The 16,831-nt window shown below is 42.8% G+C and overlaps 1 protein-coding gene across 1 annotated transcript in view; it reads left to right on the forward strand.

Annotated features, from left to right (window-relative positions):
* Positions 1–16,831, forward strand: part of ADGRV1 (adhesion G protein-coupled receptor V1) — a 450,458-nt gene that overhangs the window by 164,028 nt on the left and 269,599 nt on the right. Inside the window, 8 exon segments of the mRNA XM_064176319.1 lie at positions 811–928; positions 1,468–1,591; positions 2,717–2,855; positions 4,311–4,496; positions 4,818–5,050; positions 5,950–6,098; positions 6,199–6,397; positions 8,150–8,369. Of these exon segments, the coding sequence (XP_064032389.1) occupies positions 811–928; positions 1,468–1,591; positions 2,717–2,855; positions 4,311–4,496; positions 4,818–5,050; positions 5,950–6,098; positions 6,199–6,397; positions 8,150–8,369 (1,368 nt within the window).

Consider the following 16,831-nt stretch of genomic DNA (forward strand, 5'->3'; position numbering starts at 1 on the left):
CTATTATTGTTAAATTAATTATGGTGTTTTACAGCCTACTTCAAATATTTAATAAAGAATTTTGCCATAAATCACCTTCTACTCTGTCCATACAAGGATATTTTGCATTAAATAGATAGCAGTACCAGTTGTTTCTTTTAAACAGTTAGAAAGCAATTTTTTGGCAAGACCGTCGGTATTTGGCAAATTTGGCTATAATTTTGCTGTCCTTTCTCTATTGATAGGCCTAGTTCTTTCGTCCTGAAGTTCTTATCTATGTGTACATGTAAGATTACAAGTATGTGTATGTATGGTGTTCTAAAGGTGTATAATGTGTACTTATTTTTTTCCCTATATTCTTGTTTTACGCATCTGCTACTGCTCACTAATAAAAATGTGTGTGAGACAGGAATTTCTTGTGATGTAATTTACCTAATCTTAATGATGCTAATCCTGTGAATGTACGTGTTCTATTCAATAGCTCCATCTTTCAGATGGAGAGCCTTTTGGATGGAAAGTTTCCTCTAGGTTGCAAACATTTATGTGGGTAAAATTTCAAAGTAATATCAATCATTATTCAGTTGAAAATAACCAGGGCACTTTTGGGGTAGTGTACAAGTTTTTTAAGACAATAAAACATTTCATCCTGATGAGAAATGTCATATTTAACAGATTGCAGAATGTATCAAGCATATTCATGCTTACCATTTGATGTGTGAAGAAAAAGAAGACTTCTCTGTAAAACTGCATTTTGTTTAGTTTTATTTATGTGTGTGTGTATACATATATCTTATGTGTATGTATATATCTTCTGGTCTTTACATGATGCAGACTGAATCCCAGAAGCTGATTGTTTTACATGTGATACAAGACGATCTACTGGAGGGGAATGAGACATTTACCATTCAGCTAGTTTCTACTGGTGATGCAGAGATATCCCCTGTACATGGTAAAGAATTGATTACATTCTCTTTTGAGAGATTTCATACAAGAATTCTAGCAAGACTGCATTTTTTATGTCTACACTGCTTGTGTATTTTGTGTGCTGCTGCTTGATAGCAGTTTTGACTGCTAGTCTTTTTCGCTAAGTTATTTCACTGTCTGAAGAAATCAAACAGAATTTTAGATCATAATCTTTCACTGTGAGTTAATTGTTGGAGTAGACTTTTGTGTTCAGATAGCTAACATTGTCCATGAATAATTCTGTAACAAAAAGAAGCTAAACCCAGGCTGAGACCCGTAAGAAAGAATTATTTCATTTGTAAGGGACCACCTCATTGGAATACTGTTCAAAGTATGTGAGATCATAATTAGATCTGGTTGCTGACTGCCTTGTTCACTCAAATTCTGATTATATCCATGGATGAGGATTGCCTGGCCTCTCTGGGAAGCTGATGCTTCGCTTCACTATTCATGTCATAGAATTTACAGAGGTTAGCTCATTAGTCTATTTTCATTTTCTTACAAGCAGCTTTGCTCTCTTCACAGGTGTTGCAACCATCACTATTGTGGGTGACGAAGGAGCATCTGGGGTGGTTGGAATAGCTCCTTCATCCAGGCATGTTCTGATTGGAGAACCTTCAGGGAATTACAATGGAACTGCTCTGATTAGGTGGGTGCATCTCTCATTTTTCCAGAGCTAGGACCACAGCTCAGTTTCAAAAGCTATGGGTGATTGTATTTGGAAAGAATTGAGTGCTGCATTTCATTATCACACGTCTGAAATCAGAACTACTTTTAGAATTGGATTTCTGTTTTAAAAGAATGTCAGAGTATACTAAGGATATGTCTTTTTACCATTGCTGGGGAGCTCCACATGCTCTTCTCAGTCTTCAAAATTGCTTTCAACATTTGTCAATTAAAGGAAAGAGGATTGTCATCAAAGGAAAAGGGCATAGGGAATCAATGACATTTGACAGTGCTTTGTGCTTTTTTGGTTCAGGATGGGTGCCTGAACTGTATTTAAGTATACTGTTATGAAGGCTAGCATTACCAAAGTGGGAAATGGATTTTTGGTGGAAACAAGATGCAATTATTTCACTACATTTAGTCAACTGAAAACAGGATGAAGAATTGATGTTACCATGCCATGTAAGAGTATGGGGAAAAAGAGAGATTACGGCACTTTTTCTTGGTCAGGCAGCAAATGTAAGCAACAGAACAGCTTCTCATGCTGCCTTGAATACAAAGTGATGCTTTGTGCAGCAGCAGTTGTAGATCACGTTAGGTACAAATGAATTTTTGTCATTACTTGGTTCACTGTGACTCGTGTCGTGAACGAGATTAGGTTCTAGGATTTTAGATAAATAGCAGACAGACCTCAAGTGGTCTCACAGTAGTAATCTCATGTCCTTCTATCTTAAAACCCAGAATGCTCCTTAAGTCTCATTTCCCTTCTGTTTTGCATGTCAGTATCATGAAAAGCACAATAGAACTGAGAGTACTCAGTTTTCAGCCTTCATGTTTGGGTTGTACTGGTAAAGGAACTTTAAAGACCACTCAGTTAAATAACAAATGGAACAGCTCAAGATACATACCACTTACAGGGAAATTTCAGAAATACTACTGCCTTGAAAAGCAAATTGTTCTGTTATACTAGTGATTTAGTACACTGAGACTTAAGCTTCACAGTGCTGATTATTTCCTGTGTAACAATGTGAGACCCTGGCTGTCCATGGACTGAATATCAAATATTAAAGGTACAGAATGAAACCTGCATTTGTTTTCTTGCCTGCAGCCTGATACGTGGCCCAGGGATCTTTGGTGAGATCAAGGTACACTGGAATATAACACCTCCTCATAACACAGAATTTATTGAGACATCAGGGATGTTGACAATGAGAGACAGACAATCTGCAGCAGTTGTTATGATACAGGTATGTGGAACATTTTACACCACAACCTATTTCAAATACTTCCTTTTGTTTAATTCTTGGCTAAGAAATAAGTTATACCACTCTCCCTGGTAATGGTTTAAATGCATTTAGCTTTCATTGGTGCCCTCGTGGCCAAGACCAGTGAGATCCTGGAATGTAGTAAGAGGAATGTGGCCAGCAGATTGAAGGACGTTCTCCTCCCCCTCTACTCTGCCCTGGTGAGAGCTCATCTGGAATATTGCATTCAGTTTTGGGCTCTCCAGTTCAGGAAGGACAGGGATCTACTTGAAAGAGTCCAACTGAGAACTACAAAGATGATTAAGGGCCTGGAGCACTGCCCTATGAGGAAAGGCTGAGGGACCTGGTGCTTTTTCATAGAATCATAGAATCATAGAATCAACTAGGTTGGAAGAGACCTCCAAGATCATCCAGTCCAACCTATCCCCCAGCCCTATCCAGTCAACTAGACCATAGAATCATAGAATCATAGAATCAACCAGGTTGGAAAGGACCTCCAAGATCATCCAGTCCAACCTAGCACCCAGCCCTATCCAGTCAACCAGACCATGGCACTAAGTGCCTCATCCAGTCTTTTCTTGAAGACCCTCAGGGACGGTGCCTCCACCACCTCCCTGGGCAGCCCATTCCAATGGGAAATCACTCTCTCTGTGAAGAACTTCTTCCTAATATCCAGCCTATACCTACCCTGGCACAACTTGAGACTGTGTCCCCTTGTTCCATTGCTGGTTGCCTGGGAGAAGAGGCCACCCCCCACCTGGCTACAATGCCCCTTCAGGTAGTTGTAGACAGTAATAAGATCACCCCTGAGCCTCCTCTTCTCCAGGCTAAACAACCCCAGCTCCCTCAACCTCTCCTCAGAGGGTTTGTGCTCCAGGCCTTTCACCAGCTTTGTTGCCCTTCTCTGGACATGTTCCAGCACCTCAACATCCTTCTTGAATTGAGGGGCCCAGAACTGGACACAGTACTCAAGGTGTGCCCTGACCAGTGCTGAGTACAGGGGAAGAATAACCTCCCTTGTCCTACTGGCCACACTGTTCTTTTTGATCTGGTGAAGAGAAGACTTTGAGAGGATCTAATCAGTATTTATAAATATATGAAGTCTGAGTGTCAAGAGGGAGAGGACAAACTCTTCTCAGTTGTGTCTTGTGATAGGACACAGGTAACAGGTATAAACTCCAGCACAGGAAGTTCTACTTTAACAGGAGGAAGAACTTCTTTGCTGTGAGAGTCACAGAGAACTGGAACAATCTCCTCTGAGAGATTGTGGTCTCTGCATCTCTGGAGACTTTCATGACTCATCTGGATGCATTCATGTGTGACCTGTGCTAGATTCTGTAGCTCTCCTCTGGCAGGTTGGTTGGACTCAATGATCTATGGGGGTCCCATCCAACCTCTAACATTCTGTGACCCTGTGATCGTGGTTCTTCTCCCTAGGCTGTAGAAGACAACCTTCCTGAGGAGAAGCATTACTATCAGTTTCAAATAACTGGAGTCACCGATGGAGGACTGATAAATGAATCCAGCAGCACAGCAAACATTACCATGGCTGCCAGTGATTTTCCATATGGAGAGTTTGCATTTTCAAGGGAACTGTTGCAAACAACAGAGGAGGAAAAATGGGTATTGGGTTACAGTTCTTGCTTATATAAAATATTGCTACTTGCCAATGTTATTGATAGATTTATGCTTAACACTACAACAAAAATAAACCACAGATTTATTCTACAGTGATCATAGCACCATCTCCAGAATGACCACCTTGGGCTTTTTAATGCTCTGATAAAGAGGTCTGTGCTGTTACATGTTCTTTGTACTTACTAAAGCATATTGTTGTTACCTGACAGAACCATTGAAAACACACCCTTTAGAGCAGACTCCTGAAGTCTACTCTAGCAGAAAAACAGAGCCATTTTTAAAAGAACATGTCTTTTTTCCCCTCAGGTTAACATCAGTGTTGTGCGTTCCAGGGGATCCTATGGCCAAGTGCATCTTTGCTTTCAGATAATAAATGGGACTGCAAAGGAGGGAGTTGATTTCACTCCCACAGTCAGGCAATTGTTGTTTGAACCGCATGAGGAGAGTAAAATGATTTTGGTTGAAATTCATGATGATGACTTTCCTGAAGGTCCTGAAGATTTTTCAGTGATGATTAACAAAGTAGAACTCCAAGGAAGGTAAAAATAAATTCCTAGTTGATTGATTACAACCTTAAGAACAAATTATATAGAGCAATCATAGAATCAACCAGGTTGGAAGAGACCTCCAAGATCATCCAGTCCAACCTATCACCCAGCCCTAGCCAGTCAACTAGACCATGGCACTGAGTGCCTCATCCAGTCTTTTCTTGAAGACCCCCAGGGATGGTGCCTCCACCACCTCCCTGGGCAGCCCATTCCAATGGGAAACTGATCTACCTGCAAAAAATCACCATTGAATTTCAGCTATTGCACTGTGAAGTTTTATTCAGTAGTAATCATAATGGCAATTGGATGTATGAGGAACCAAATTCTTCTAATGTTTAGTATAAAAATTTGGCTGATTATGATTAACTAAAGCTGAAAATCCATATATTATGTAGAAATGGTCAAATTGCATGAAATTAAAAAGAAATATGATGAAACAAAAATGATAAAATGAAACATTCCTGTCAATAAACTTCTGCTTTTGCGTCTATAACAGTCTGAAAAAATTGTGACCAAAAAGTCTTGAGTAAGAACTATCAGGACTAGGGGGAATGGAGCAAAACTAGAAGTGGGTAGATTGAGATTAGATGTTAGGAAGAAGTGCTTCAGCAAGAAGGTGGTGAGACACTGGAATGGGCTGCCCAGGGAGGTAGTGGAAGCTGCATCCCTGGAGGTTTTTGAGGCCTGGCTGGATGGGGCTGTGAGCAACCTGACCTAGTGTGAGGCATCCCTGCCCATAGCAGGGGAGTTTGAGCTGGATGATCCTGCCCTGATAATTCTATGATTCTGTTAAAATAAAAGTATTTGTGGCAACTGACGAATTAAAATACCCACATCTTAATACGTTCAGAAGGAATATTTCTGTATTTTTCTTTTTCATATTTTGCAAGTGGATATGATTTTACCATAAAAGAAAGTGGTCTACAGGTAGATCAACCTCCAATAATAGGAAATATCTCCACAGTCCGAGTCGTGATAGCAAAAAGTGACAATGTAGAAGGCATCATAGAATTTGATCCGCAATATATCTTTCTACAGGGTAAGTTTGCCTGAAGTTTTCACTGTGTTATAAAAGGTAAAGCCTGTGACCATGGCATCCTTTTTGAAATAAAATAACTTTTTCTCAATGGTTCTTGCAGTGGAAGAGGATGCTGGATTAATCATGGTTCCTGTCACGAGGAAGCGTGGGACTTATGGCTACGTAACAGCTGATTTTCTTTCACGAAGCATTTCTGCACTTGATGGTGCTGACTACATCATCCATAATAATTCTGTCATTTTTCATCATGGCCAGAACCAGACTTTTATTTACATTTCTATCATAGACGATGAAGAAAGGTAGCAATTCTTCAGATATTTAGCCACTATTCTGCTTCTTCTAAGAGATCCTGTTTTAGTATGTTCATTATGGCTGTGTGTTTGTATCAGAAATTAATAACTGTCGTGAATTATGACTTAATTTCTGTAGGAATATTGATTTTTATTATTAATATATAAAAACTGGGGAAATTCCCTGAGGTTCTTTGGTCGACAGGAAGCAACTGCACAGAATTAAACAGTTTAAACAATCAGAAGTTGGAAAATAGGAACACAGGAACAGGAAGAATTCTAATTATGCTTATGGAGTCTTGGCATTCACTCCAGCATAGGTACTCACAATGCTGTTGGTCCCTCAGTAAGCCTCCTATATCAAAGACACTTTCAAACATGCAACGGTGATCCCAGGGTAAAGTACAAAATATTTCAGGCAGTGGGAAGAGATGCTGCTAAGCTGGCAGCTGTGAGAGCTGTGGCAGCCTTTAACGAGCTGCAAACGAGGAGAGGCAGGAAGGCTCCATGCTGAATGCAGGAAGGCTGGTTTAGAAAAGGCTAATGTAGAAAGGCATGATTTCTAAATCATCCTCCTTTTATACTTCATTTTGAAAACGAAACTGGCCAATAGGCACTAGCACCATTGTTCTGGCCAGTGAATTCAAAGCTCTCTACCTCCTTTGACCAGGCAGGCACAGTGAGGGCAGCACAGGACACCTTGTGATGGTCTGGGCTCTTACCTGCCCCCACACACCTTTGGAATTGCCCCAGCTAACTCAGACGGGCCTCCAGGAATATAAATGAAGCTATTTATTTTACAGCAGCAAATATACAAGCAGATATTTACAATATATATGCAGTTATATACAGAAATATACAAAGGATAAACAATACAGAAGCACAACTCCCCTCCCAGAAACCTGAGTCCCCAGGAGGGGCTCTCAAACCACCCCAACACCTCCCCTTGCCCTCTCAACCTTACCCCAGTTCTCAGGAAGAAGAGAAGTGCACCCAAGAGGTTAGGGAGCAGGGTTAGTGGGAGCAAGGTTAATGAGATGTGACTAGGTCTGAAGGCAAAGGCAGAGTGAAAGACAAAATGGAGAATGTTATCAAATGTTTTACTTCTTCTTCCCAGAACTCTCAGTGGAACTGTGAGCGAAGAGACACAACCATGTTTACTTTTTCACTGCCCATTATCTAGTTCTTTTACCAAAACATTCCAGCTTGCTTCAAACTAGCATACACCTGCCACGTGGTGCTAAGCCCCTTAGCCCTCAAAGCTTTGCTGGGGCCAAACCCTTATCGTTTGCTCATCTGACTCACTCCCAGACCCACAACAGCAAGGGTTAAACCTGCCTGGCAGGATTTATGCCCTGTCAGGACAGTGTTGAAGTTGTAAACCCATTTCCCACACTGCCAAAAATATGTCTAAATTTAAAGGGGATAAGGAAAAAAAAAGAGACACTGTTATTGGAGTTTCATGGTTAAATTTGAGGCAAACAGATCTATTTTTAAAGTAGACTATCATAATTTTTATGTGTTCATAGTGCATCCATAAATGATATTTTGTTTAAAAGTTGAACACAAGTAGAACATAATTTTTATTTCAGATACCAGCATTCTGTGCAAGTGGAAGTAACTCCTATGTTTACAAAGATGGCTTCTGTATACTGTTAAATGGACCCAACTGGATGCATGATTGAATTAGTAAATATAGATGTAATTATTTTCCTTTTCCCTCAGATACATCAGAATCTCTTTTTTTCTTCTTCCATGCAGTGAATTTGAAGAGCAGTTTGAAATCCAGCTGACAGGAGCCACTGGTGGAGCAGTACTTGGGCTGCACCTTGTGAGCCAGGTCACTATTGCTAGAAGTGATTCCCCACAGGGCATCGTCCGATTCCTCAACCACAGCCGAATTGTTCTTCCCAACCCCGACACACCCACAACAGTGTCCCTGGTGCTGGAAAGGACAGGAAGATTGTTAGGGGAGACACAGGTGGGTCCTGGCTTGCAAAGAGTGAGCAATTTCCAGTGACTAGATCAAAAAGCTCCTGCATTTTCCTTCAAGAACTGGTTTTTTTGTTGTTTTTTTTTTTTAAATTTCTTTCTAATAGCATAGCTGCAGCTTTTCATCGAGCATGAATTGATTATGGTTACAATATACTGGAAAAAAATTACCTTTTTAATCTTCTTTTTCTCCTCCTGCTTGCTTTCTTTTATGATCATGGAATTACAGACTCAAAGATTTGTTTCGGCTGTGAAAGACCTTTAAGATCATTGAGTCAAACTGTGTAACTAACATCACTGTGGGCATTAAGCCACATCCTGCAGTGCCATGCGTTTAGAACACCTCCAGGAACGATGGCTCCACCACCTCCCTGGGCAGCATTCTAATGCCTGACTGCTCTTTCAGGAATGCAATTTCCCTAATACTCAACCTAAACCTCCTTTGGAACAATTTCCTCTAATTCTGTCACTTGATACTAGAGAGAAGAATCTGACTCTCATGTCACTACCGCCTTCCCTCAGAGAGTCAGAGAGAGCAATGAGGTCTCCCTTCAGACTTCTTCTCTCCAGGCTAAACAACCTTAGTTCTCTCAGCTGCTTCTCACAGGACCTGCTCTCCAAACCCTTCACCAGCTTTGCTGCCCTTCTCTGGACACTTTCCAGCAGCTCAGTGTTCTTTCTGTAGTGAGGAGTGCAAAACTAAACCAAATATTTCAGATGTGGCCCCACCAGTACCCAGTATAGGTACACAGTCATTTTCCTGCTTCTGCTCGTGACACCATTTCTGATACAGGCCAGAATGCTGTTGATCTTCTTTGCCACCTGGACACACTGCTGTCTCATGTTCAGATGGCTGTTGACCAGTAACCCCAGGTCTTTTTCTGCCAGGCAGCTTTCCAGCCATTCTGCCCCAAACATTGATTGTTTCATAGGTTATGACTCAAGTGCAGGATTCAGCCTTGTAAAACATCATACAGTTGATCTTGGCTTATCAATTCATCCCATCCAGGTCCCTCTGCAGAGCCTTCCTAGCCTCAAACAGACCAATGCAGCCTCCCAGCTTAGTTTCATGTGCAGAATTACTGAGAGTGCCTCAATCGCCTTGCCCAGACCATTGATAAAGATCTAAACCAGAACTGACCCCAGTACTAAGCCCTGGGGAATACCACTTGTGACAAGCTGCTGACTGGAGGTCAGTGTGACCTCCTCAAAAGCAATCTAATTTATGCTGAGTTCTGGAAACATTCTGACTTTTAATCAGGCTGAAGAAGTGTTAATCATCACTGAGGGATTTTGTTGCAGCCTCTTCAGAAAATAGTTGCCATTTTCACCTGGGTAACTTCACAAAACAAATCATGAGAGGTGTGATGGTTTGGGGGTTACCCCGCCTCCCCACACTTTTGAATTTGTCCCAACTAACTCAGACGGACCCTGGGAATATAGATGAAGCAATTTATTTACAGCTAGCAGAATTTACAAGCAGCTATTTACAATATATACAGTTATATACAATTATATACAGAAATATACAAAGGATAAACAATACAAAAGCACAACTCCCCTCCCAGAAACCTGAGTCCCCAGGAGGGGCTCTCAAACCACCCCAACACCTCCCCCGGCCCTCTCAACCTTACCCCAGTTCTCAGGAAGAAAAGAGGTGCAGCCAAGAGGTTAGGGAGCAAGGTTAGTGGGAGCAGGGTTAATGAGATGTGACCAGGTCTAAGACAAAAGCAAGAGTGAGAGACAAAATGGAGAAGAAGTCTTTCTTCTTCCCAGAGTTCTCAGCGTAACTGTGAGAGAAGTTGACATCAATTGTTTTCATTTCACTGCCCGTTATCTAGTTCTCTTACCAAAACATTCCAGCTTGCTTCAAACTAGCACAATCCACCCCTTGTCTACTTCGCTCAGAGTATCGCTGAGAATTATCCAATCTAATCTAAACCAATATTTACACTAAAACAATATATACAAGTTCAGTTCACACTTCAATCAGATGTAGGTGATTCAAAAGCTCAGAACAGGGACTCCCAGGTGACGTTGGGTTCGTGCTCACGTACTGTAGATTCTATCGTAGATTCTCTCAGTGTTGGGTGCCGATGTTACCTAGAACAGAAAACTCCTAACAGCTTGAATTTAAACTCTCTCAGCTAAGGTTAAATTTCTCTGTGGAATACACTGGATTTCACCATTCTCCTGCATTACCCAGTATGTGTGACCAGGACCTTCAGCAGAAACTACCCCTGGGACATGTTTCCCTTCTCCCGAAGGAGAAAATACCCAAACAGTTTTCCCTAACAGATTCTTCTCATGTACAACAGGAACTTTATCACCGTCTACTGTTTGGACCAAGTCTGACTGTGCAGGTCCTGCTCTGTTTACTGAACCTCTACTATTTACCAACCAGGTAGCTTGTGCTAAATGTTTGTCCCAGTTTTTCAGAGTTCCACCCCCCATGGCTTTTAGGGTGGTTTTCAGCAAACCATTGTAGCATTCAATCTTCCCTGAAGCTGGTGCATAGTAGGGTATGTGATAGATCCATTCAATACCATGCTCTTTGGCCCAGTTTTTCACAAGATTGTTCTTGAAATGAGTGCCATTGTCTGACTCGATTCTCTCTGGAGTTCCATGTCTCCACAAGATTTGTCTCTCCAAACCAACAATGGTGTTACGTGCAGTAGCATGTGGAACTGGATATGTTTCCAACCATCCAGTGCTGGCTTCTACCATTGTCAGCACATACTGCTTGCCAGAACGAGATCGAGGTAAAGTGATGTAGTCAATCTGCCAGGCTTCACCATACTTGTACTTTGACCATCTCTCACCATACCATAAGGACTTGATTCGCTTAGCCTGCTTAATAGCAGCACAAATGTCACAGTCATAGATGACTTGGGTGATAGCGTCCATGGACAAGTCAATTGACCTATCACGAGCCCATCGGTATGTTCCATCTCTGCCTTGGTGTCCAGATGAGTCATGGGCCCACCGAGCTAAGAACAGCTCACCTTGGTGTTTCCAGTCAAGGTCAATGTCAAGTTCAGAGTTGGTATCAACTTGAGCAATCTTAGCAGCTTGGTCTGCCTTCTGGTTATGTTGATGTTCCTCAGTGGCTCTGCTCTTAGGCATGTGTGCATCTACGTGCCGCACCTTCACTGGAGTTTTCTCCAGCCGTGCATCAATGTCCTGCCATAGATCAGCACACCAAATAGGCTTTCCTTTCCTCTGCCAACCATTCTTCTTCCAGTCCTTTAGCCAACCCCATAGAGCATTGGCTACCATCCACGAGTCGGTGTAGAGGTAAAGGATAGGCCAATTCTCACGTTCAGCCACATCAAGAGCAAGTTGAACAGCTTTTACCTCAGCAAACTGACTGGATTCTCCTTCTCCATCTTTCGTTTCGGTAACTCTCCTGGTTGGACTCCAGACTGCTGACTTCCATATTCGCTTGTTCCCAACAAGACGACAGGAACCGTCTGTGAACAAAGCATAGTTCTTTTCCTGATCAGAGAGATCACCATAGGGAGGAGCTTCCTCAGCACGAGTTATTTTCTCCTCCGGAGGTTTGGAACAGTCTGTGCCTTCCGGCCAGTTTGTGATCACCTCCACCAGACCAGGTCGGTCAAGATTACCCATTCGTGCTCGTTGGGTTATCAAAGCCATCCATTTAGACCAGGTTGCATCTGTGGCATGATGCGGTGATGAACCTTTGCCCTTGAACATCCAGTTAAGAACTGGCAGTCTAGGAGCTAAAAGCAATTGTGACTCAGTTCCAATCACTTCAGAAGCTGCTTTCACTCCCTCATAGGCTGCTAGAATCTCTTTCTCAGTTGCAGTGTAATTTGTCTCTGAACCTCTGTAACAACGTCCCCAGAAACCAAGTGGACGACCACGTGTCTCATTTGGAGCTCTCTGCCAAAGGCTCCAAGTTGGACCATTGTCACTGGCAGCCGTGTACAGAATGTTCTTAATGTCCGGACCAGATCTCACAGGTCCCAAGCCCACTGCATGGACTACTTCTCGCTTGATCTGATCAAAGGCTGCTTGTTGTTCAGGTCCCCACTCGAAATTGTTTCTCTTACGAGTCACATCATGCAGAGGTTTGACAATCTGACTGAAACCAGGAATGTGTAGTCTCCAAAATCCCACCACACCAAGGAAAGAAAGTGTGTCCTTCTTACTGGTGGGAACAGCCATGGTAGAGACTTTGTTGATCACATCCTGAGGAATGTAACGGCGACCATCCTGCCACCGCACTCCCAGAAACTGAATTTCTCTGGCAGGTCCTTTGACCTTGTCTCTCTTAATGGCAAAACCTGCTTGCAACAGAATGTCAATGATTTTGTTACCTTTCTCGAAGACTTCCTTAGCAGTTTGGCCCCACACAATGATGTCGTCGATGTACTGGATGTGCTCTGGAGCTTTACCTTTCTCCAGTGCATTGTGGATGACTGAGTGACAGATGGTTGAGCTGTGTTTCCACCCCTGAGGCAAACGGTTGAACTGGTACTGGATTCCTCTCCAGGTGAATGCAAACTGAGGCCTGCACTCCTTTGCTATGGGAATAGAGAAGAAAGCATTAGCAATGTCTATGGTTGCATACCACTTAGCCTCCTTCGATTCCAGCTCGTACTGGAGTTCCAGCATGTCTGGCACAGCTGCACTCATGGGTGGCGTCACCTCGTTGAGGGCACGAAAGTCAACTGTCAGTCTCCAGTCGCCCGTAGGTTTGCGCACAGGCCAGATGGGACTGATGAAAGGTGAATGAGCTTTCTCAATGACAGCCTGACTCTCCAGTTGACGAATCAGCTGATGAATGGGCAACAAAGAGTCACGGTTAGTTCTGTACTGCCTATGATGAACAGTTTGAGTTGCAATTGGCACTTCCAGGTCCTCTATGTCATGATGTCCCACAACTGCAGATTCATCAGAAAGTTCAGGTCTAACAGACAATTTCAATTTATCATCCTCAATCTCTACAGATGCTATTCCAAAAGCCCATTTGTGACCCTTAGGATCTTTGAAACAACCTTGTTTCAAAAAGTCAATTCCCAAAATGCAAGGCGCGTCAGGACCAGTTACAATAGTATGTGTCTTCCACTCTTTACCAGTTAAGCTGATCTTAGCCTATATCTTAGTTAACTCTTGGGATCCACCAGTGATTCCACAGATAGAAATGGACTCTGTCCCTTTGCAATTAGATGGCAATAAAGTACACTGAGCACCTGTGTCAACTAAAGCCCTGTATTTCCGAACTCTTGAACTGTCAGGCCACCTAATGAATACATTCCAATAGATTCGGTTCTCTCCACTATCCCTTTCCTCCTCCTGGCTGGAGGCAGGGCACCCCTAATGCTGAACATGGCATGTAGGGTGTACACAGTGATTGGTGTTGTTGTGAGAGGAACTGCAACTGTTGGAACAATTGCAGTTGCCCTCAGGAGCTGAAGAAGTGACAGCTACTTTCCTGGAATTATTGCCTCTGTTTCTGCCACTCTGCAGATCCCTGACCCTCTTCGAAAGAGCTGAAGTAGGTTTACCATCCCACTTGTTCACGTGTCACGCAGAAGTATCCACAGTGACGCACGTGATTGCTGTTGTCTAGGTGGAATTTGTCTCCTCCTGGGCTGGAATTGCCTTGCAGGAGGTGGGCGTCTGTTCCTGACTGCAGAAACATGCACCCATTCAGATGATGCAGGAATGGTATCTTTTACCAGATTGGAAATTGAGGTTGTAAGGTCCTCCTTCAGTTCTTCCATGCTCTCTTGAAAACCATCTTTAAGCTCTGTAGTCATAGTCTTTATGGCACAGATTATACCAGAATGTGACAAGCTATCCTCTATCTGCCTGAGCTGATCAGTGAATTCACCAACAGTGAAAGATCTTCCATTGTCACTCCTTGCTAGAAACTTACTGGCCAAGATGTTAGCATAGGATGAAGGAGCAAGCTTAATCAGCTTCTTCATGAGACCTGTTCCCAAAGGAATATCATCAGGCTCATGAGTACCATGATCTCCATAAAGCACTTCCTTCACAGCAAACTCCTTCAGAAGCTTAATTCCCTGCTCAACAGTGTTCCACTTCTTGGCAGCCCATGGCAAATCATCTCGGGAAGGATATCTCATAGCCACAGCCAACAGAAGGCGTGTCCACAAGCTAACCCTACCAAGAGGACTTGCTAGGTGTTTGTCCACTCCACTCTCCTTAGTGAGTGGTCCCAGCTGCTTGGCAGACTTGTCTCCTACCTGCAGAGCATTAGCACCAATGCCACGGCATCTCACTAGCCAGCTTAAGATTGGCTCACCTGATTCCCTTGTGTATTCCTTCCTAACTTCCCTGACCTCTCTGAGTGGATCCTTGGAGCCTTGGATGTCATCTTCCACCTCCTCTTCTTGTTGTTGATCTGGTGGTACTGGGCCTAACAGAACCTTCCTCATAGCACTCTTAAACTCATTGGAACCATCCTCTCTCTTGGCAGCTAACCTCACTGCGCTCCTCTCACTTGAGTATTGTTGTCTCAGCACATCTACAAGGTCTCGCAGACTAACTGCCTCCTCTTCCTCTTCTTGCTGCTGATCACCAGAGGTCTCATCTCTTACATCCTCCTGCGAACCACTCTTTGTCTTAGCTTTTGCCTTAGCAGGTGCCAGAAGGGCCTGAGCAGCAACAGACTTGGATGTGTCTGCTGGAGGATTTGAATTATTGGGGGTCTGACCTGGAGCATTTGAATCATTAGGAGTCTGACCTTGAGCATTCGAATCATTAGGGGTCTGACTTGGAGCTTGTGAGTTCAAATCTGCCTTGCTTTTAACAGGAGGATTTTGGTTCTGGTCTGCTGGCTGGGGGTTTGAATTGGCTGAGCTGGTGTCATTAGGAGTTGGACTGACTGGGCTAGCGTTACCAGCATTAGCAGTGCTATTATTTGCCTGTCCTCCTGGGATGCCTGCCAACCCTGAGGTGTTTTGATTGTTGCTAGGATCATTCTGATTTTGGGTACCTGCCTGTCCTCCTAGGGCTCCTGCCGAACTCTGTGGATTGTTGTTGCTTTTGTTATCATTGTTTATGTTAGCGGCGGGAACACTGGCTGTGTTCCCAGCACTTGGAGAAGGAGGGGCAGAGGCTGGCAAGGGGGAAGCCGATAACTGTGTTCCCTTGTTTTGCTGTGAAAGAGACTGCTTCTGAGACACAGAATTTTTCCTAGCTCTTACAGAAGCTGGTTTTGAATTTTTTACCAATAATGCCAAAATTAATATGAATATTAAAATCATGAGGCAAATATTAAAAACTGTGAGAAGAAAAACAGTTTTACACGAGCATGTACCTATGCAAACAGTTGGAATTCCTGTCTTAGGCTGAATAACTCTCATTAGAGCCATATTTAAAGCAGAATTTCCATTGATTGTCACATTATTGACCAGAGCTCCTGTAATATCCTTTGTAATATTCTCAGAGATATTAAAACTAGCATAACCAAGAATCAAATCACCCCAGCTCCAGAACATATCTGAAACCTTAGCTTTAGCCTTATTATAAGCCAGATCAATAAAATAAGCAACAATTTGACCTTTTAACCAACTAAATGCCAAGAAAACAAAACCAGACCAGAGCAATGCACCAACCAAATACAATAGCTGCTTGATTAGCTTCATCTTAATTCCCAGAGCTAATTTCCAATCACTCAAATATCTATCCCCACGTTGGGAAAGCCAATAAAAAAATGTGATGGTTTGGGGGTTACCCCGCCCCCCCACACTTTTGAATTTGTCCCAACTAACTCAGACGGACCCTGGGAATATAGATGAAGCAATTTATTTACAGCTAGCAGAATTTACAAGCAGCTATTTACAATATATACAGTTATATACAATTATATACAGAAATATACAAAGGATAAACAATACAAAAGCACAACTCCCCTCCCAGAAACCTGAGTCCCCAGGAGGGGCTCTCAAACCACCCCAACACCTCCCCCGGCCCTCTCAACCTTACCCCAGTTCTCAGGAAGAAAAGAGGTGCAGCCAAGAGGTTAGGGAGCAAGGTTAGTGGGAGCAGGGTTAATGAGATGTGACCAGGTCTAAGGCAAAAGCAAGAGTGAGAGACAAAATGGAGAAGAAGTCTTTCTTCTTCCCAGAGTTCTCAGCGTAACTGTGAGAGAAGTTGACATCAATTGTTTTCATTTCACTGCCCGTTATCTATTTCTCTTACCAAAACATTCTAGCTTGCTTCAAACTAGCACAAGAGGGAGAGAAATAGCAACTGGCTTTTTTTCGTTCCTGCTAGATGCTAAAGAAATCTCAGTTTATTTTCTATTACTAGAATTTCTGTTACTTTTCTATATTTAGAATTTCATAAGCAGGCACTGTGGCTAATGCTTCAAAGTTTTCATTTGTAATGTGCCATGTCTATTTTTTTCCAAGGGTTAATATATTTTCACACGTATGAAAAATTATGATT

This window comes from Pogoniulus pusillus, chromosome Z (genome assembly GCF_015220805.1).
Source record: "Pogoniulus pusillus isolate bPogPus1 chromosome Z, bPogPus1.pri, whole genome shotgun sequence".
Classification (NCBI taxonomy): domain Eukaryota; kingdom Metazoa; phylum Chordata; class Aves; order Piciformes; family Lybiidae; genus Pogoniulus; species Pogoniulus pusillus.